The 22000-nt window shown below is 35.3% G+C and overlaps 2 protein-coding genes across 5 annotated transcripts in view; both read right to left on the reverse strand.

Moving 5' to 3' along the window:
• Positions 1 to 2119: 2119 nt before the first annotated feature.
• LOC127808595 (zinc finger BED domain-containing protein DAYSLEEPER-like) lies at positions 2120 to 5152 on the reverse strand. The gene is made up of 4 exons (XM_052347169.1): positions 5021 to 5152; positions 4246 to 4963; positions 3345 to 3563; positions 2120 to 2148 (listed from the first exon to the last, which is right to left on the reverse strand). The coding sequence occupies exons 1-4, from the start codon at positions 5150 to 5152 to the stop codon at positions 2120 to 2122; spliced, it is 1098 nt and encodes a 365-aa protein (XP_052203129.1).
• Positions 5153 to 14155: 9003 nt separating this feature from the next.
• Positions 14156 to 22000, reverse strand: part of LOC127807917 (glycerophosphodiester phosphodiesterase GDPD4) — a 53906-nt gene continuing 46061 nt past the window's right edge. For 2 of the 4 annotated variants that reach the window (XM_052346143.1, XM_052346145.1), the window contains 2 exons: positions 14827 to 14951; positions 14156 to 14674 (listed from right to left, as the gene is read on the reverse strand). In XM_052346143.1, the coding sequence (XP_052202103.1) occupies positions 14506 to 14674; positions 14827 to 14951 (294 nt within the window). In that variant the 3' untranslated portion in view covers positions 14156 to 14505. The remainder of the gene's footprint in view (positions 14675 to 14826; positions 14952 to 22000) is intronic. The other 2 variants (XM_052346144.1, XM_052346142.1) reach the window with 1 other exon arrangement.

Below are 22000 nucleotides of genomic sequence, written 5' to 3' on the forward strand. Positions count from 1 at the left end.
CCGCATATCATGTATGGGGATTGCTTAAACTAGAACTATCATCATCTCTAATTGCATTTAATAACAAACCCTCATATCTGAAATTAAATTAATATTGCTAATCTTTTCTGTTAAAATTTGGGAATCAACGGGTTGGCACTGAAATTGTCTTAACTCAAGTACTATCCAATTTCATATTCTCATATTTAGTATTTATTTCAACTTCTGCCTTGCTTTATTTTATAGTATTTGTTATCTAAAAAAAATCATAAAAAATATTGTTATCAATCCATCTAAATGTGTGTGCGTATGTGTGACATTCTTTTTCTTTTGCCATAAATAAATCTCTCAGTGGACGACCTGAACTCATCCAGAAAGTATAAATTTAAATTTGGACTACAACTGCACTCGTACACTGACGAGTATAAACCTCTCACCTAAATAAAGAAAAAAAATATAAAATTTTTATTGTATTTTGTTTTGTGTTTTAATTGCAGGGTGAGAGTACAGTCAGTAATCAAGCTACCTTTCCGTTTTCCATTTTCAAAATTTTGGAATCAACTTTTTGAAAATGGAAGAATGCCAATCAATACAATTATACTCTTTAAAAATTCAAAAATAACTCATGTGAATTACATACAAACTTATGATTAAAACATATCCTCCGATTCTTAGTCTATGATGCACAAAAACATCTCGGGCGCACTATTTCGATGCTTTTGAGCCATTTTTGTAATTTTAGAAATGCTTCAGGACTATTTTATAATATTAAAAAAATATTGTGTTTCCAATTTGAAAATGTATTTTCTTCCACAAAGAGATTAAAGATGGAAAAAATTCAATCATCTCTACACTTGCCACACTCCTCAGCCATTGTTGTATCTACCTGCAACAACTTCCACACTACTTTTTTGCAATTTACCTACTTGTGCCTCTGGTCTTCCCTGTTGCTTTGCAGCTTATCAACTTCTTCTGTTTTTCTCTTATATAGCATGACCCTCTTCCTATTGCTTTTTTTTTTTTATCTTCTCTTTTTTTCCTCTAATTTCTTCTCCTTTTAATATTAATTCTCTAGTATTAATCTTCAATTAATTTATAATTTCTTTTTTTTAAGCCCAATTAATTACATTTGTGTCTTTGCTCTTTTCTTATAAAAGAAATTTAAGTTGTGTAAATTTCACGTAAACTTAAATTTTAAACAGAAAAAATAGCACAAACTTAAGACTGATGAAGATACCAACGAGACTATGGAGAAAGAGAATGATGAAGTGGATGAACTTTTATAAATTGTATTGTATTTGATTATTTTATTTTTCTAAATTTATTGTTTGTTTTTAATTATCAAGTTATAGTTTATTGATGATAGAAGTTATGTTTATGTTTGTTTGGATAGATTAAGGAATTAATGTTTATTTTTATATTGAATAACTATTTTTTATAATTTCTATATTAAAAATTATATTTACAAAATAATCTTTATATTTTTTTATTTACTTTTTTCCCTGCATTTCTATTTTTTACTTTTCTGAAAAATGTCGTTTCTCTGTTTTTATTTCGTATTGTCTCATATTTCCGTTTCTATGCGACCCAGTCCTTGTTAGGGGTGTTCGTGGTTCGGTTTGGCTGGTTTAAAACACCAAACCGCAAAGTTGATTTTGTACCAAATCAAACCGAGCGGTTTGATTTGGTGCGAAAAATGAAACCGAACCGAACCGCAGTTTGCAGTTCGGTTCGATTAAGTTTTCGCGGGTTCCAATTTTTTTCATTTGGCCCGGTCCAGGCCAGTTTGGTCCGATTCGGACCGGTTCGGTTCGAACTGAACCGGTACTAAATTCCTTGTTTTTGCTGCAAATTCCCTGTTTACACTGATCTGACTTAATTTAATCCATATGGTTAACGTGAGTACCTTATAATGCAGTTAAAAATAGAATTTAACTCTTAATTTAATCCTCGTTTACCAGCAACAAATTCCTAATTTACAAACAACACTATTCAATATTCATATCAGGCTACCAGCAACAAAATGGGCAACTCATTCTAACACCAGGTTTTGATACATCTGTCCATAAGTACGCATAGGACCACCATAACCTACGTATGGTTCAGTATTATCCAACAAATCTCCACTGGGCCAGCATCATCAATAGGTGCAGCCGAATCTATTGCAGCCTGCAAAAGCAAATTGCCAGTAAGATAGGGGAATAGAAAATGGCAATGCCATTCATTAATTAATGGAGAAGACAAATATCATAAGAAGTTTTATATCTAGAACATCTACAAAAAGATGAAAAAGACCTAGTTTTGGCTACTGTATTGCCTAAATCTTCAACTTACCAAACATCCTCCAGCCTAGTATCAAAAATGAAAGTGGCATGTTCCAGCCTAGTATTAACACACCTCATGTTTCTAGGATCCCTAGCTTCCCATTCCTGCTATTCTGAAATATCAATTAACACATCTCATGCATACCCAAGTGAGCCACACAATGTCGTCCAAAATAATTATTAAAAAAATGTCTGATTTCCATAAACTTTAGGGAAATGTTTTGACAAATGGTTCTAGGTTAGATCCATGAAAATGTAAACTATGGATGCCAAATTATACACCATATGGGGTCTCAAAGAAATCATGATTTCCTTTGATAGTATGTCAAAAAGGTAATGGAAACTTTTGAAAGGTTTGAAGCTTGAAAATATGACAAATAAAAATTGAAACTTCCCCTCTCCAACTATCTAAATAATTAAAAAGACTCTAAAAAACACACCCTTAACCCTCCCAAAGAAAATCAAGATAGAATCCTATAGTCAATTCCTCCAAGGAGTTCTATTATCAACAATAAAATCCTGATGACTAACAACAATAATAAACCATATATCAATACCTGCTCCAAAGTCTTCAACTTCATCACTAATCAAGGCTAAGAAATTTTTGTCATAATGGACTTATCTGCAATATTAAGTAGAACAATAAAATTAGAAAATTAAAATGTTAAAGTTAATAGTTAATACAAATAAAATAATAAACATGTTTGATGAGTAGATAAAAAATTACCAGATTCAACAGATTTAAAAGTAGCATGCTCTTCTAATACTGGGCTCATATCCAATGGTAAAGATGTAGCTCTCAACCAATTTTGGCAACAAATCAACGCTTCTACCATAGATGGACTCAACAAACTTCGAAAGCAATCAAACACCCTACCTCCAGTGCTAAAAGCTGACTCAGAAGCTACTGTTGACACTTGAATGGCAAGAATATCTCTAGCAATCAGTGATAGGACATGGAACTTTGTCGAAGATACCTTCCACCATGCCAATATATCAAAAGTTATGTTTCTTATATCCTCATTTGGCTTAGCTAGGTACCTTTCAAGCTCATTTTCATTTCAGTAGCATTATCTTGAAAACCTTCTTTCTCAAAACCGGATTTAAACATGTTAACAGTATCATCCTCATCAGGATCCACAACTAGAAACCTTGGTCTAGAAGTTGTCCCACCTTGTTCATCAGATTCAATTGATGCATAAAAATTCACTAACTTCCCTAGAATGCTCTTGATAAAATCCATAATGGTTTGAACTTCATCTTCAGAATAAAGTTTGTGCAAACAAAATGCCACATATTTCATTTTGTACCTAGGATCAAGTACAACCGCCACATAAAGAATCATATTTTGATTTTCAATGTTGCCCCAATACTTATCAAATTTTCTCTTCATGCTAGAAGCCATATCTTTCAAGATTGATTCGTAACATGAACTCCATTTGTTTAGTCTACCAAGCACATTACAAATTTCATGGAAATAATTATTTGTAGTAATATTCAAGGAAGCACTAAAGGTGAGGGTAGCATCATAAAAAGTCTTCAAAAACTTACAAAATATTGCACAATTCTCCCAATCTGTAGAATTTGGTGGCCCAATATGTTTTTTTCCATTTCTATCATCTTTACAAAAATATTGAGAATAAAGCAAATCTTCTTCTTCCAACAAGTTAAATGCATCAACATATTTTAGTGCATGATCCAACATTAAATAGGTGGAGTTCCACCTTGTTGGCACATCCAAACACACAAGAGCCTTTTCTTCTTTACATGTATTCTTCACACAAGTTTTGAATCTTTCCAATCTTGAAGGAGAAGCTCTAACATACCTAACTACATTACGTACAGCCATAATAGAGTAATCCAATTCCTTTAAGCCATCACCCACTATCAAATTCAAAATATGAGCCGAACACTTCATGTGTAAAAATTCCCCATCACAAACAGCACTCTTCCAAATCTGTAATCTTTTTTCTCATGTGCCCAAAAGCCCCATTGTTAGAAGCAGCATTGTCAACTGTGATTGTAAAAACCTTCTCAATCCCCCATTCTTTCAAACATGCCTCAATTGTTTTGCCAATTGTCTCTCCCTTATGATATGAAATTTGACAAAAATTCAATATTCTTTTTTGCATTTTCCATTCAGAATCTATAAAATGAGCTGTAAGCACCATATAATTAACATTTTGAATGGAAGTCCATGTATCAGTGGTAAGAGAGACTCTTTGTGAATTCTTAACAAAAAATGACTTCAATTTTTTCTTCTCTTCATTGTAGAGACTAATTATATCCCTAGCAATTGTAATGCGTGAAGGAGGATCAAACTTAGGGCATGCAGTACTACAAAATGATCTAAACCCTTCCTGCTCCACAAACGAAAATGGCAATTCATCAATGACAATCATTTTGGCACACGTCATCCTACAAGCTGCCTGACTAAATCCTGTAGCTACAACAGTACTACCTGGTCCACTTCCATCCTCACTGTCACTCTTCTTTAGAAAATGTAAAATCTTTTGCTTCTTATCTTCTAATTTGTAAGGATTCTTCTTACACTGATTGTTTATATGGTTCCAAAGAGTACTTGTCCCATTTCTTCTAGTATCATTTGCATAATCTTTGCCACAATAGTTGCACACAGCTCTAGGCTCAGAATAATCATCCTAATTTTTAGTAAAATGTTCCCATATTTCAGATTGCTGCCTAGGTTTCCTTTTTACAGCTTTGTCCTTAGAGTCCTTAGGTGGCAACGGAGGTTTAGAGCCACTACTTGATTCAATGGTCATATTAGTCATTTGATTTTCATTGATGTTTCTCACACATTCAGGATCGGTATTACTAGCTAATTCCATCTGCCATTGAAGCAATCAAAAATTTGAGATATTTTCTTGAAAATGAATTATTTGGAATTCACATTAACTAAACCCTAGCTAGCTACAAGTCAACTAAGCAACTTGGATTCATTGATCGACTAAGCAACTCTTCGAACTCAACTATTAGAGACAAAGGAACAATTGAGATAAGTAGATAAGTCTTTGTTGATCTCATGAGAGTAAAGACTTCTTCTTACTAGGGTATGCATGTATTCAAAAATCAAGAACTTAAGAGAAAATTAGTTACGCTGGAAATTGAATTTAAACAAGGCACTGGACATTCAACACAGCAACATGCAGCTTCATAAAGGATTTGCAAGGAAATAATAAAGGATTAAGTTGGCTGTATAATAGTTTAGTCGGCAAACAGAGTACTTGTCCCACCGGCCACCCTCAGGCCCTAGCCGTACAACTACTATGCCCCGATCGAACAAGTATTATGCCACGTAATTCATTCTTAAAGCACACCAAATAATTAATTAATTATCTTTTGAGATTCCAAACACTACCCAACCACATATTTATATTCTCTCATTAGGTAATAATTATTAAAGTTCTTCGAATTATTCAAAATGCCATGAGTTTCTATTCATTCAAATTCAACCATAAAGGGGTGGATTGTTTTAATTTTGGCCGAGTAATTAATTATTAATGTTAAAATTTGAAAAAGTGTCTAGATTTTATGATCTCTTACATTTTGTTAATACTGCCAATAAACTATCAACCATTTTAAAGTTAAAGACATCCTTTAGAAGCTCATTTTCTATTAATTCAATCAACTGAATACTTTTTAGATCTTAAATTTTGGATGGTTTTAATTTGTCTCAATTTCTTTGGCTATCTTACACATATAAATCATAAAATGGTGTGTTCCCTCATTTGTTGTCATCTCATCAAAAGTAGAGTTTCAAACTTTTTTTCTTTTTAAGTTATATCTTCTTTGGTGTTGTAATATTCCTACAAAAATATTTAGTTTATAGATAGTGAATAGGCTAACTTAACCATCATTATCGGAATTATTCGAATAAATATCAACACAAGTGTTTGACAATCTCTAAAGTCATAACACCTATATAAAATTCATCCTAAAGCATTTAAAGTACATTAATTAGATTAAATTAAAATTACACTAGAATTATTTACTTTATTAAAGATATTAATTGAAATTACACTAAAATTATTTGTTATTGAAACACAATAGCCATCTCCCCTAGTTCTGGTCTTGGACAAAGATGGGCCCACCAACCCAACTTCTACCGGCCCAAGACTTATGAACAATCCTCTAGCAATTGCCAAGATTCTCCTTTAATGGGTGCCAACTTATTCTAGTAAAGAGCAAAAACTCAAGAATCTAATTTCCCAATATCTCTCATTAATCAATCTCTCATCTTTCCCATGCGGCCATGCCATTAAAGAGTTATTGACCTATATTCTCCATGGAATCACCTGAATACTAATCATTTAATCTACCTAAGATCCTTAGGTGCCTGTTATAATTCCCCAAAACATTCAATATAATGTGGAGAGAGTCTACCTTAACCGGCAAATCGGCGATCGAAAATGGGGAAGAAGGCGACGGGACTGCTGCAAGGCAACGACAGTGTCAAGAGGTGATACCAGCAACCGGCGAATCGGCTATCAGAAATGATGGGGGAAGAAGGAGGTGGGATGCTCAGAGTCGAACTACTGCGAGGCAACGGTGGCGATGTCAAGATGAGCGTCTGGTCTGCTGCGAAGTGCGACCAGAGCCTGCGAGGTGGGGGTCGCCGGTGGGTTGGTGCCTATCGCCGATGATCCGAAGGTCCAAAGGGAGAGAGACTGCAGTTGGTGGGTGGGCTCGGGTTAGGATTTGGGGGAGAGAAAGATGAGAGGAAGGAATGAGGCCGATGGCGCCCTAAGCCATTTTATATTTTTATTTTTTATTTTTTATTTTTTAAAATTATATTATATATATACGCGGGCGGTTCGATTTTAAACCGAATCGTCGGTCTACCAAACCGCAAACCGCGCGGTTTGGCAGATTTTCAAATCGAACCGAACCACACATTCAAAAAATTGGCCGATTCGGTCCGGTTGGGTTCGGTTCGGTCGGAAACCGCGGTCCAGCGGATTTTTTGAACACTCCTAGTCCTTGTTGTGTTGTAGTACACAAGAATCACTGCACAGTCAAGAGGAGAAGTGAATTGGTTGTCTTTAAAAATTATGAAAATATTGAACTTTTTGAAGATTTGAGTATACATGAAAATATTGAGCAATGAAACAATGATGTGTTTGAAAAGGTAAATGATGCTAGAAAAATCAACAACAAAAGTAAAGAAGGATCACGATATATATCAGTTCAGCACCAATCTATATCCACCTCTCCAATAGACTCGTTAGAGATTTTTATCGACTAAAAATGTAACGACCCGTTATCGGGGTTAAAAATATTTTGTCATTAATTATGTGTAAAAGAAAAATATGCTACTATTTGAGCAAGGTGTTGGTAATATTTTATGTGAAAAATAAAATAAAATAAATAAATAAAAGAGGGGAAAATCAAAATTTTAAAAATGAGATTATGTGTATATAAATGTGTATATATATATAAATAGGTGTAAAGTGGGGAAAAAAAAAGAAAAAAAAGGTAAAATGACAAAATGGGGTATGGTTATATACGTGAGTATGTGCAAGTAGGAGGGGCAAATTTGAGAGAGCATAAGTGGGGGGTGGGGTGGCAAACATTCTCCAATCCCTCCTCACTTTCCTCTTCTTTTGTCCCTTTGTCCCTTCCTTTCTCTCTCTTTCACTCCCACTCGAATGATTTTTCTTTTCAGTCTTCTACTTTTTCTTGTTCTTCATTTTTTCTTCTACTACATCTACTTCTTCTCTAATTGGAGCCCAAGGAGAGTGAAATTTCAGCATGTAACAGGTTGTTTCTCCTCCAAATTTAATCATCAATCAAGGCAAGTTTCATTCATTTCGTGCTCTTTATTTTGAAATTATTAAATTTTTGGCCAACTTGCGCATGTTGTACTTTTCGGGCTATAACTTTTTGTATTTACATCTAAATTGAGATCCGTTTATTGTGATGTAAACTAGACTTCTTGAACTTCATTTTGATACATTACTTGGAATTTTTGGCTAAGTATTGAGCCTATAAGTTCCCTATGAAATATCTACTTGAATTTGAAAATTCTATTTTCGTGTAATCTATCATTGCTTCGGTTTTTTACCTATAACTTTCTGTGTTCATATCCAAATTGAAATTCGTTTATTTTTCAGTAAACTAGACTTAATGGGCTTACTTTTGATATATTACATGAATTATTTGGTTAAGTTTTGAGGTTGTAATCACCCTGTCAATCTCTATTTAAAATTTGAAAATTTTACTATTTAAGTAAGCTACCTTGTTTCGGTTTTTGAGTAACAACTTCCTGTAGTTATTTCTAATTTTGAATCCGTTTGTAGTTTCAAAAACTAGAGATCTAGGGCTTTGATTTGAGTATATTATTCATAACATTCGGCTAAGATATGAGCCCAAAATAGGCCTTTGAAATAACCATTTGAAATCTGATTTTTTTTTGAAATTTTGCCTAATCAATCCTTTTTGTGATGGCTATTCTTCCTGTGATTGAGATGATACTTAATCTTGTTGATTTTCTTAAATACTTGATGTATTTTATTCAAAAGTCTTAATAGAGTTTTGATTTACCCTATTTTTATTAAGGAGTGATGTCTTTCTTGATTAAGGTCTAATGTTATGCAAGATCTTGGTGATATCTTGCGTGTACTTTTGATTTCTCCCTGGTTGTCGACTAATTATTTGTGTTCAGCTTTTGTATAGCCCTGGTTGTCATTAATAGTTAGGGTGTAGTCCATATGTTAATCATACTAAATGGTTGGATATTTTTTTAGGGGTAAAAGTATAGTTATGAGAGGAAATTGATAAAATATTTATAATTATTCAGGAGTGTACATTTATGCATTGAGGTGGGTGCCCAGTATTATTACAAATTGATTTATGATGAGTGAAAATTATTATGCATAGAAATTGCCATATGAGGGCAGGTGTGGAAAATGTATAAGAGTATGATTATGGATGCATGTGTTCAAACATGTGTGTAGGTATTAGGTAACATGTGATCATACATGGAATTATATATGGATACTTCTGTGCTGAGTGGGGTTAGGTAAGCGGGACTCAGTCCATAAGAAAAAGATCATTGGCAAGAATGAATATATATATATATATATGTCATGAGGAAAAGCATATGCATGAGTATGGAATGTTGTAAAGTATAATGTGGGTATGATTGCATGTGATATGAGATAGGGTATGGGAGCATAATGAGGGGTCATTGCATGATGTAATATAAATCTATATGGGTTTACGATGGGTTATAATATATCATGGATGAGTCAAATAAAAGTGAGCAAAGCATATTGTTTTTCTCCTTATTGGTTCCCTTGTGTTAACTAGTTCCCTATTATTGCCTCATCGTTATTGATTTTGTCATTCTTATGAATTTTATTGTTATCATTTATTGTATGCGTATATACTTATTGGGCCTTGTGGCTCATATTTGCTTCACATCATTCCAGGTAAAAGAAAAGTCATGGATATGGGCGTGTCTGACGAAGTTTGACTCACATGTGTTAGTTATGTGTACAGAGCAATCCCAACAAAAAAATTCATGGGATATGTGTTGAGGGCAATAGAAATGAGCTTAATTTTGTATTTTATTTTGTGCCCTCAATTTTTAGATGTATGGGCAAGTAGGCCCTAAAAAATTTGTTAAGTGAATAGTGATATCGATGTTTATAATGGCTTCAGCTACTTAATGAAAAGATGTTTACTGGTTTAAAAAAAAAAAATTAAGAAATTTTGGATCATCACAAAAAACCTTATACCAAAATCGATAGGCCTTGTAGCCACAATGCTAGGAACTACAAATCTTTCTGCTAAAACTTGTTAGGTTCTTTAACTTACAAGCTAGGAAATACAACAGTTGGTTACAATTAAAAGTGTGGTGCCCCAATAATCGAAAGGGAGTGACACATGAAGCAAATCAGCGTAAGCTTCGGAAGCTATCTACGGAAGCAATCTTTGGAAGAATGGAATGAGCTTCGGAAGTTGTACACCGTAGCTTCGGAAGGCGTAGCAGCATACCTTCGGAAGGCGACCTCCTATGTTAGCAAAGAAACAGTTTTGAGAAGTTCGGAAGATGCCTTCAGAAGATATCTTCCGAACTATCATGTACGGTCGATTGTTGATCTCTATATAAGGCCAAGCTTATTACACCAAAAGGATCTTTTTTGAACACTGGTATTTTCTCTAACTACTTACCTTTCGAAGATCTTAGTTTCCTTTCCTTATGTAAGTGCTCCTTCCATACTGACTTAAGCTTCGGAGGGTCTTCGTGGGAAAAGTCCCACAAGCCTTCTAACCATTCTCTTATAGAAGCTTCGGAAGCTACCGCAAACTACATTCGGAAGATTACCTCAGCAACCATTTTTTGGCAGCAATCTTTTCAGAAGACCTTTGGAAGCATTCAGTAGGCCATTAGAATACCTTCGGAAGCCCTCCGCATAATCTTCGGAAGCTCACCATATCTAGACTTCGGAAGTGCCACGCTGGTCTTCAGAACAAATCTTATACTGAGCTTCGGAAGTTTCGTTTCGGAAGCCAGCTGCAGAATCGTTTTTTGTTCTAATCTCGGGGTCAACGGCATTTACGCACGCTCCACTCATAAAAGTTTTTAATTATTGTATTTTGGCAACAACAAAAAGTGAATCTAAGAGATAACTCTCTTAGTTATAATGAACCTCAAAAATACAAATTTAAAGTCTTATCTAGATTTACAAAGTTACAACTTGCCTTTGAATGTAAAAATTAAAAGCCTGAGACATGTGAATATTAAAATAAGTAACTTGAGTACTTGCACTTGTTCATTAGCTTATTCTCTTGCAACTTTATGCTCTATTTATAGCTTTTTGATAGTCCAATGCATTGAATATTTGAATTGTGACCATTGAATTGCATTTAATGCCTGAAAACTAGCTGTTTTAAAATATCAAACAAGAAACTGTCGACAAATGGTAAATTTAGTTGATTGTTTCTTTCAAAACGTTTGAAATTTTAAATTGGCTTTTGAAGATCTTTTGACATTTTCAAAAGAAGTCAACACAAACAATCGATAGACATAAAGTCGACATTTTATAATCATTGTCGACTGTTTTTAAACTTAGAATCAAACAATCGAGAGCTTAAAAAATGTATGTTGACAGTTTTTAAGGACTTTCGACTATTTTTTCTCTAAGCTTAAAAAGGTCGACATTTTACAAACATCGAGTCATATTTTGAACTTTAAAATAGCCCATGAGATGAGATATGAATCAATCAACAATTTACATAGAGAAGTCAACAATTTTTGTCTTCATTATTTAACATAAGTGTATGATTTTTAAAAAACAATTTAGGCATGATTCATACACATTCATTTGAGTTCAAAAAAATATTTCTTGAGATATTTTCCAAGATAAAATATTTATCAATGAAGATTTTATATGACTTGTCAAGATGTTTGGAAGAATTAGCATTCTTACGCCATGAATACTTCATTTAAAAATTTCAAAGATATACAAACTATTTCATTTTCAAATTCTAAAATTATTAGGTTTTTTATTGTCAAAATCACATTAAAAACATAACAACAATCTCTCCTTTTTTTATGATGACAAAATTTCTTAACACTACCCCTTACCATCAAGATTCATCAAAAAACGATTAAGAAAACTAAGAAAGGAAATTGTGATCTAACTCTCCCCATTTTTATTATAATAGAACATGATGAATTTTAAAAACAGATTTAAGAACTCAAAAAGTGGAACTTACAGAATCAATAATAGGACACTTTCCCTTAAACAATGAGTTTTAAGATCCATATACATGCCAACGTTTTGTTCCGATAAAAAGTTAAAGTAATAATTTTTAATAGTTGAGATATAAAATCTTAGGTTGCGTTCTCTTTATTGTTTTCAAGTCATTTTTAGTTTTCAGTTTTCTAAAATAATGAAAACGCGTTCTCTTTGCTGTTTTTAAAAATACATTTTTGAAAACAAAAAAAAAATTGTAAAGAAAACTCGAAACAACAAAAAGTTATTTTGAGTGTTTTCATCCAAAACAAACTCTAAACTCAAAATACATCTATTTATTTATTTATTCATATTTTATTATTGTAATGGAAAAAAATATTACAAAATTTATTAACTTTAAAATGTATATATTTTTTTAATAATATATTAACATTAAATATTTATAATTTACTTAATAATCAAATTTATTGAATAAAATATTATTAAAAAAATATTTTCAAAATTTCAAAGAGAATGCGTTTTCTAATTTTTTGTTTTGAAAAATAATTTTGAAAAATGACAAAGAGAACGCGTTTTCAATTTTCTAAAAACAGATTATCAAAACAGAAAATTGAAAATGAATTCAAAACTCAAAACTGAAAATTGAAAAGTAAAGAGAACGCAACCTTAATGTTTTGTATATTAAAAATTAAATATCATATTTTTTAATTATTAAAAAAATATCATATATATTAAACCTTGTATTATATTTCTTCAAATCGCTCAAAGGGACCAAGCCACTAAGTTATAACTTGAGTGTTCTTAAGGATTTGATTATAATTTAAAAAATAATCAAAATACCATTAATAATTTAATTTAAAAAATACTTTTCAAACCGATTAATTCATACTCTCACTCCCCTAGCAGTAGTTATTTTTCCTTTTATCTTTGAGCTTTTCTACACTACCCACCAGATTCTACCGAGGGGGTTATCGAAGGAGTCAAAAAAACATAAATGCCCTTGCCTAAAATGCAAATTTCCAAACCCTGCCATTGTCTTGCTCGCCTGTTCTTTCCTTTCTCCCCTTCTCATGGCCGTCAATGCAACCATCGACCGTCCATGCCTTTGCCTAGCCACCTTATCTTGCCACCTCACTGACCACTACTTCATCTTTGATAGAGAAAGGATGCAGTGGCAGTCAACGAGGCGACAATGACGAGTAGTCAACAATTGCATCAATGACCATAGAAAGGGGAGAGAGGAGAGAGCATGCAAGCAAGGCAATGGTAGAGTTTGCAAATTTGCAATTTGGGAAGGATATTTTTATCTTTTTAATACCCTTCAATAAATCCCTCGATAAATATGTCGGGGCAATGTAGATTAATTTTTTATTTGAAATACATCCTCTTGTTTTTTTTGAAACACGTGCGCAATCATATGCAATTAATTCCTGCTCAGCCCTTTTATTTAAGTTCTGAGCTCTTACACCAAAAAGGCAAAAAAAAGACGTTATGATAATGAAATTCTTTGAAGTAGACTTTTCTAAGGCACTGCTTAATTCTGAAAAATTCTTTTCCTTTATGGGAATTTCATGCTTAGGAAGCACACTTTTATATGACAATAGAATTATTTTTTGTTACAAAAGAAGAAGCAAGAAATTGAAGCTTCTGGTAGAAACAACTTTTAAGACAGTAATCTGCACAACAAAAATTTAACGGTAAATAATATAATAAAGTAAATTATATAAATAATCACTGAATTTTATATTAAAATATAAAAAAAAATTAAACTTTAATTTATAATCAAAAAATCATTAAACTTTAATTTAACATATAATTCCATAACTATTATCAATTATCGTTAAAAGAGATTAACGAAATATTAACGCTTTTACATTTTACTGTAAAATTTAATAATTTTTTTATATTTTTATACGAAATTCAATAATCATTTATGTTATTTAACCATCCATATTATTAGCCACATTAGTCTCTTTTAATATTAATTAATGATAATTATAAAATGATATATTAAATTAAAATTTAATAATCTTTTTATACCTTAATGCAAAGTTCGTTCAATCACTATTTATGTAATTTAACCTGATATATAATGATCATCAACAATCAATACAAAACCATTTTGTTAAATAGAAAGAGAAATTTCCATATGAATCCATCCATCCCTTTTTCATTTGATTGTTCTTATTTTTTATTAGATGAATACAATTCATCCATCTTCTCAAGTAATAGATCAGTTTTCGTACTGATTTCATAGTTCAAGTCCACATTTTCTGACAATAAGCTTCAAAGAACTGATTACTGTGTCAATTCCTCGGACAATCAGTTTTAAAATCTCCACCACATGATCAAACTGAAACCTTCGAAGGAATTGACAGTAAGCCCCAACCCAACAAAAATTTCTTTTGCAGGGAGCCTTTGAAACAAAATGCCAAAGAGGAAGCCAAAAGAAAACCTTGGAAAAAAGTGCAAGTTCATGGCTTAAAAGAGAAGCCTTCCTGGAGACATTGTGTTCTGATGTCTTGCATTAGCCGCCGAAATAAAGTGGGGTTGCTTGTTACAACAGCGTCCACATGATCATACAGCATTTTCTTCATCGAGACTTCATCGTCCACCGTCCAGGCATATACCTTCTTCTTTCTCCTGTTAAAAGCTCCCCGTATTGAGAACAAAAATCACTCGTAGGCTCTATGTACGTGAAGAAAAAAGAAAATGTGTGCTCGCAATGGCACCTGCAGAGAAAGTTAAACAACCAACCGGGCAACTATAGTTCATGGGATTGATCGAGTTCATACCCTTTAAGTATTCTCAAAAGCTTATCATCAATTAACTCGTGGTAGACACCGACAACACTAGCACCTCTCATCCTCAGTAAGCTGCCCCGAGCCCTGGAATGTTCTCTCATGACAATGTAGCCTACCTGCAAAGACACTATCAGTGAAGTACACGAATGCAACTCAAAATGTCAGCATGACCAACTTATATCAAGAGCCTCTTAGCAACAATTGTCCAAGAAGGGCTAATCCCATCCTATGGCATCGATCAATAATTGTGAAAATTTATTAGCTGATCAATAATTGTGAAGAATAAAGTGCATTCCTGTGCCAAATGGGGGTGGGTGCAAAACCAGCAAGGCAAAAGCATGATATGACAAGTTCAGCTGAAGCTGATGGGGTTTGAGTGTAAACCTCCTCATATTTGTCAGAATTTCTTACACTATATCATCAGCCAATGAGACATAAAGAAGGTTGATCGTATAGATGAGGTCATACATCCAAGTAAACAGGCAAGCATGTCTGCCATTTTGCACGAGGCCTTTGTAGCATATGTACACTTCATTTCTTGCCTATGCAGTGATAGTGAAACGGAAAATTATGCATTAACATGTGAATGCATCTAGAATGACATATTTGAATAAACAATATGGAGAAAGAAAGATGGGTCGGGGCCCAAGTACATATAAAGAAGAATTTGAGACTTGTTAGCTTAGATTCTTGTAGAATTGGACCAAAATAATGCATCTGGCTTTTTAATCACAACAAACACAGTTTGGAATTCATTATTCGTTGAAATTAATTGTCATAAGAGAACTTGGAAGATTACCTTGCACAAGTGGTTAATCACTAAATAAGCTACTACGTCTAGCACCAGATTACTTTACATAAATAGTCAATAACTAAATAAGCCACTAGGTGAAATTAACTTAGTAGCATTCTAAGTCTGACATCAAGTAACATATCTCATGGATTACACCATGTTGGACTTTCTTCCATTTTTTTTTTTATTTCTTTCTTGAATTATCCTCTGACTCTGTCTCCCTATATCCTGTGTAATTCTCCCTTGGTGAAAACTCAACCGTAAGTTTTTTCTACTGGTTTTTAATTGCGAAACCAACCTGTATAATATGGAAACATGACTTAAGAGGATAAGGTGCAGTTGATGATGATAATGGTCTAACATTTGATAGAACACTTCTTTTTCAATTTATTAAATTGAAATATGAAACCACATACATCAATGTTTACATCTTTGTTGGAACCACATACATCAATGTTTAAGCTTCTGCTTTTCATATTTAATCATTCAATTCGTAAAAAATAGGAGAATCAATTCCTGGACCAATGTGCCCCAAAGAAGGCATCCTTTTCATTATAAGATGGCATTATCATACCCAAAAATGAATTCAATTAAGAAGCTGAACAGATGTTTCAAGTTCCAAAGGCACTTCACTTCCTCCTTTTCTTTTTTTAATTATTATTAACACTTTGAATTATATTTATTGTTAATGTTAGGATTGGATTGCATACACCACACAGAAATCAAGAGAAAAGATGAAACAAAGATGAGACGGGCTTATGTCCACAATCCCACAACAAAGGAAAAAATCTACTCAATCTAGTTTTTGCATGGAGAAAACTACAAACCCTCCCACAACACAATTTTAGCATAGATAAAACCAGAAACCCTCATAATCCTCACAACTTGTAGAAGATAAAATATCTCAGCATTTAAGTCACAAAATCTTCCCTATTTTAGGCTATGTGCAGTAGGATTCTATCTAGGAGGATTTACAGCTTCTTTGATTTCATTTGTTTCCTTTTTCAATTGATTGATGATTCTTAAGAGATCACAATCCGTTAGGGATGTGATTTAACGGATTGTGATCTGTAATCTCCTTGTGTGTATATATAGACTAGCCAGGTACAGTTGATTGATACGAATGAAAGTGAATTCCTTCCTCCACATGCTATCAAGTCACAGTCCGGATCCTTATTATTCTGTCGCCCTCCATCGGCAATCCTTCAGCCATCAACCAAGGCAAATAACCTAGTTGTTCTAGGACTGTCCCTTGGTCCAGTTCTCATATCCATCCCGTGTGGCCCTCATCTGTGTCCATCGACACCATCCCCGTCCAGATCCGCCCTTCAACGTTGCAACCTCCGTCGATTGTATCAGCGTCGCCACAGCCAACCTCTGTTGACCCCAGCAGCACCATCGTCGCCACTGCCCACCTCTGTCGACTCCAGCAGCGCCGTCACCATCTGTCATCTCCAGCTACCTCATCGACATCTGGACTGACATCTGCCATTGTTGCAATTAAGTCCAGCAGTTCTGTCTGCCAGATCCAAAGCCGGTCGTCGCTGCAATCAGTCCAGCAGCTCTGTCCGTCCGATCCAATGCCGCCGGCCATCACTGCAATCAGTCAAGCAGCCCTTTTCATCTGAGCCCAGTCTCCAAATCACTTCTGAAACTTAAAGTAAGAGAGAAGTATGGCTGCCAAGAAAGCCTCGTTGTCATCGGAAGTCATCCCAAGCCTCACGGGCGCCACCAACAGCACCTCATTCACCATCACTGGCCATAAACTGAATGGCCAGAACTACTTACAATGGTCGCAGTCGGTATTGATCTTTGTTTCCGGGAAAGGAGGAGATGAGTATCTCATTGGTGAAGCCGTGCAGCCAAAGAAAGAAGACCTGAAGTATCGATCTTGGAAGACAGAGAACAACCTCGTTATGTCATGGCTCCTCAATTCCATGATGAATGAAATAGGAGAAAACTGTCTCCTTTACAAAACTGCTGCAGAGATCTGAAAGGCTGCAAAGGAGGCATATTTGCATGTTGAGAACACATCCGAGTTGTTCGAGATAGAATGTGTTGTCCATGATCAATGGTAAGGAGATCTCACGGTTACGCAGTATTTTAGCATTCTTAACCGGCACTGGCAGCAGTTAGTTATGTTTGAGGAACACAAATGGAAGTGCCAAGAAGATGGTCTGTACCATAAGAAGATTGTGGAACATAAGCATCTGTATAAGTTCTTAATTGGACTCAATAAGAACTTGGACAAAGTTCATGGCAGAATCCTATCTACAAGGCAAACTCCTAGCCTCTGAGAAGCCTTTGCTGATGTGAGGCTTGAAGAAAGTAGAAAGGTCATTTTGGGGACCCAAAATCCACCTCCCAAAGCTGCTGCTCTATCTGCCTGTGGGAGTCACCCTCATCAAACCATAGCAAACAGAAGGATCGGCCAAAATGCGAGTATTGTCATAAACTTGGCCACACAAAGGATAAATGTTGGGATTTACACGGCAAAACCAGTGGACATGAAGCCAACAAACCAAAGAGAAAGTAGGGGGAAAGTGGTGAATTCGGAGGAAAGGACCAACTCCCCCAAAACAGCCCTTTTTAGCAACGAACAAATGGAGTTTCTGCAGAAAATTTTTGGCCAGCCACAAAGCAGCCCCTCCTCCTCGAACATTGCAACTGGAGCCGTGGCCCATAAAGGTAATATTCTTGATGCACTCAATGTTAATGGAAATCATTCAAATGTATGGATTGTAGATTCCGAAACATCAGACCATATGACTGAAGACTAGAGGCTATTCACTCAAATTAGCCCGTTTAGAGAAAAGTGGACAGTATAGATTACTGATGGAACACAATCCCAGGTGGTTGGAGTAAGAACAGTGAAGCTAATCGAGAATTTTTCCTTCACTCAGTGTCGTTTGTTCCAAATTTGGACTGCAATTTATTATCCATCACCAAATTTACTCAGGATTATAATTGTGTCACTAAATTTTTTAAAAATTTGCGTGAATTTCAGGATTTGGATTCAGGAAGGACGATTGGCAATGCTAGGCAGTGTTCGAGGTTATATCTGCTCTTTGCAAGTTGGTAATTCGAGATCTCAGAGTTCCTCTTTCAATGTTTTTATTCCCAGTTCTCATAATCAAGCCATGCTTTGGCATTTTCGTTTAGGGCACCCGAATTTTGTATATCTTGAAAAGTTGTTCCCTTTATTATTTAAGAATAAAAATTCAAATTTGCTTCAATGTGAGGTGTGCTAATTGTCAAAGCATAGTCATAGTTCCTTTCAAACTCAGCCATATAAACCTTTTGGCTCATTTTCCATGTTTCATAGTGGTGTATAGGGTCCCTCTCCCATAAAACATGTTTTGGGCTCTTGATGGTTTGTGTCATTTATTGATGACCATACTCGATTAAAATGGGTCTTCCTCCTGAAAGAAAAATCTTAGGTTGGTCAAATCTTCAAAAACTTCAATGCCATGATCCAAACTTAGTTGGAAAATCCTACTTGTACAAATAAGTGGGTTACCAAGAGAATGACCGAAGGTGCCAAATCACAAAAATGCCCTCACCCAATTTACAAATTCACCACCCTTGCCCTTGGCTGCCTCCTCTCTCCTCAGCCATGGCCGCCTCCAACAAGCTCTGCCTCGCCTCGCCTCATCGCCGCCTCGCGTCGTCTCGCGACGCACCTCACCACCTTCACGTCGCCTCACAACATGCCTCGTCGCCTTCACCTCGCCTCGCATTGCCTCACGACGCACCTCGCCAATCATCGATGCATCCTATCGTCGCCCCGTTGCAACGCCTCACGCAATCATCGTTGCATCCTATCGTTGCCTCGCCGTAGCGCCTCGCGCCAACTGTCGCTACACCATTTCGTCGCCTTGTCGCTACCGCCTCTGGATGAAGCCCGATTAGGCTTCATGAATCAAGTCCAATCAGTCTTAATTCGCAGATTAAGCCCAGTAGGGTTCATCCAAGATGAAGCCCGAGCAATAAAGTCCGGACTTCATCATCAAATGAAGTCCGATCGGATGAAATCCGATCCGATCATCGAGTTTGTACATATTCTCAGTACATGTAGCACGGTCCAACTCAGTTTCGTTCAAAAATTCAAATTCTACAGACAAACAATGCCGAAGAATATTTCAGCTCTATCCTGGGTGAATATCTTTTAAGCCAAGGCATTATCCATCAAAGTTCTTGTGTCAACACTCCTTGGCAAAATGGTATTGCCGAACACAAAAACCGACACCTTTTTGAAGTTGCCTAGTCTCTCATGTTTTCCACTAATGTTCCAACACATTTTTGGGGGGATGCCATTCTCATAGCCGCCTACTTGATTAATCGGATGCCTTCTTGAGTCCTCTCCAAGCTCTCTTGACTGTCTACCCACATTCTCAGTTTGTATCCACTATTTCTCTTAAAGTGTTTGAATGTTCAGCCTTTGTACGCATTCATTCTCATAATCGTGGAAAGTTCAATCCTCGAGCCATCAAGTGTATATTTCTAGGATACTCACCAAACCCAAAGGGGTATAAATGTTTTTCTCCTTCCACCCAAAAATACTATCATTCTATGGATGTCACTTTCTTTGAAAATCAGCCCTTCAATCCTAATCTTACCATTCAGGGAGAGAGTGAGTTTACCAAGGAATGTCAGTCTTGGGATGTTGAGATTTTCTTTAATCATACTCTTACATCCTTGTCTCCAAACTCTATGGTCGTTGTACCTCCCACTCCAGTCCAACTACCTGAAATCCAAGATTCTCCTTCCCAATATGAGCCTCAATTTCCATCTAACCCTATCGAAGTTGGCTTACCAACAAGTATAGAGCTTCGTGTCTATTCCAAGAGAGGAAATGCTCAAGATTAGGGTGAACACCGATTATTGACAAAACTTGGCCAACAAGCCAACCCGAATTCAATGAATGAAGGTAACACTGTTTTTGAAAATATTTCTAGTGAAACACTTGAAAATGACCTGAGTTAGCCAATTGCACTAAGAAAGGGAGTGAGATCATGCACAAGACATCCTCTTCATAATTACATTTCTTACAAGAGTCTCTCACCAAATTTCCGAGCATTTGTTACCAATTTGGATACAATTCAAGTCCCTACCAACATTCAAGAGGCTCTTAAAGATCCCTCATGACGGCTGTAGTTTTGGATAAGATGCATGCCTTAGAGAAGAATCAAACCTGGGAAGTCACTAATTTGCCTTTAGGTAAAAACCTAGTTGGATGTAAATGGATTTCCACAGAGAAATATAAGGAAGATGGGAGTATTGATAGGTATAAAACACGCCTTGTTGCAAAAGGTTTCACCCAGTTTTATGGTGTTGATTAACCTTCGTCATGGCCAAACTCAATACCATTTGGGTTCCTCTATCTCTAGCAACAAGAGATCATATGTTGCCCACATCGAACAATGTCGCCTGACGCAAGCTAGCAGGGGGGGGGGCATGCCCTATCACTAGAATTGCCCATGGGAAAATGTGTTGTTACCCGACATGGGTAACATAGCAATTCTGCTCTAGCAGCAAACTTAGACTGGCCACTAATTCAACTTAATGTGAAGTGTTGATTTCTTCGGAAGAAATAAGGAAGCTTTGATTAGCATCTCAAAGAGAGTTGTCAGTCAAACTGTCCTTAGTTTAAAAGCTAATCATATCTTCAGTTCTTTGGAAGTTTCTAAATCAGTGTTTGGGAAACTTTCCTATAGTGTTTAGGAAACTTCCTATTTGTGTATAGTTAAATCTTTCCTATTGTCTTTGTAATATTTCCTATGTTGTATATTCCTCATCCCTATAAGAAGACTTGTATTTTGGACATATGAAGTAATGAAGAATGCGTTTAGTTTTCACATAGTATCAGAACCATAGGGATCTGCCTTCATTATCTTCTTAATCTGGTCAAACGACTATGTGCCTTCATCACCACAATATTGTTTTTGGTTTGATTCTAGTGTATCAGCCATTAATCTCCTCTACCATGTCAGAAATTTTGAAAACCACTCCTCCTATAACAAAAGGAGATGTTGTTCCGTTTGATCCGCTTACGGGAAACACCTCAACCAGTGAATTTCCAGAAATGCATTATTCCTATCGTCTCGACGATAAAAACTATCTACAATGGTCTCAACTTGTGCGAACGTACTTGAAAGGTCAAGGGCAAATAGTTCATGTGATCGAGCCAACCCCCAAGACCTTAGATCCAGTTTTTACTGCATGGGATATTGAGGATTCAATGATTATGTCTTGACTTTGAAGTTCAATGCAGCCTGAGGTAAGCAAGAATTATATGTTCTTATCTTTTGCTAAGGAGATTTGGAACATTATAAAACGTACTTATTCTAAGGTGCAAGATGCTTCTGTAAT

The sequence above is a fragment of the Diospyros lotus genome, chromosome 8 (genome assembly GCF_014633365.1).
Source record: "Diospyros lotus cultivar Yz01 chromosome 8, ASM1463336v1, whole genome shotgun sequence".
NCBI classification, from domain to species: domain Eukaryota; kingdom Viridiplantae; phylum Streptophyta; class Magnoliopsida; order Ericales; family Ebenaceae; genus Diospyros; species Diospyros lotus.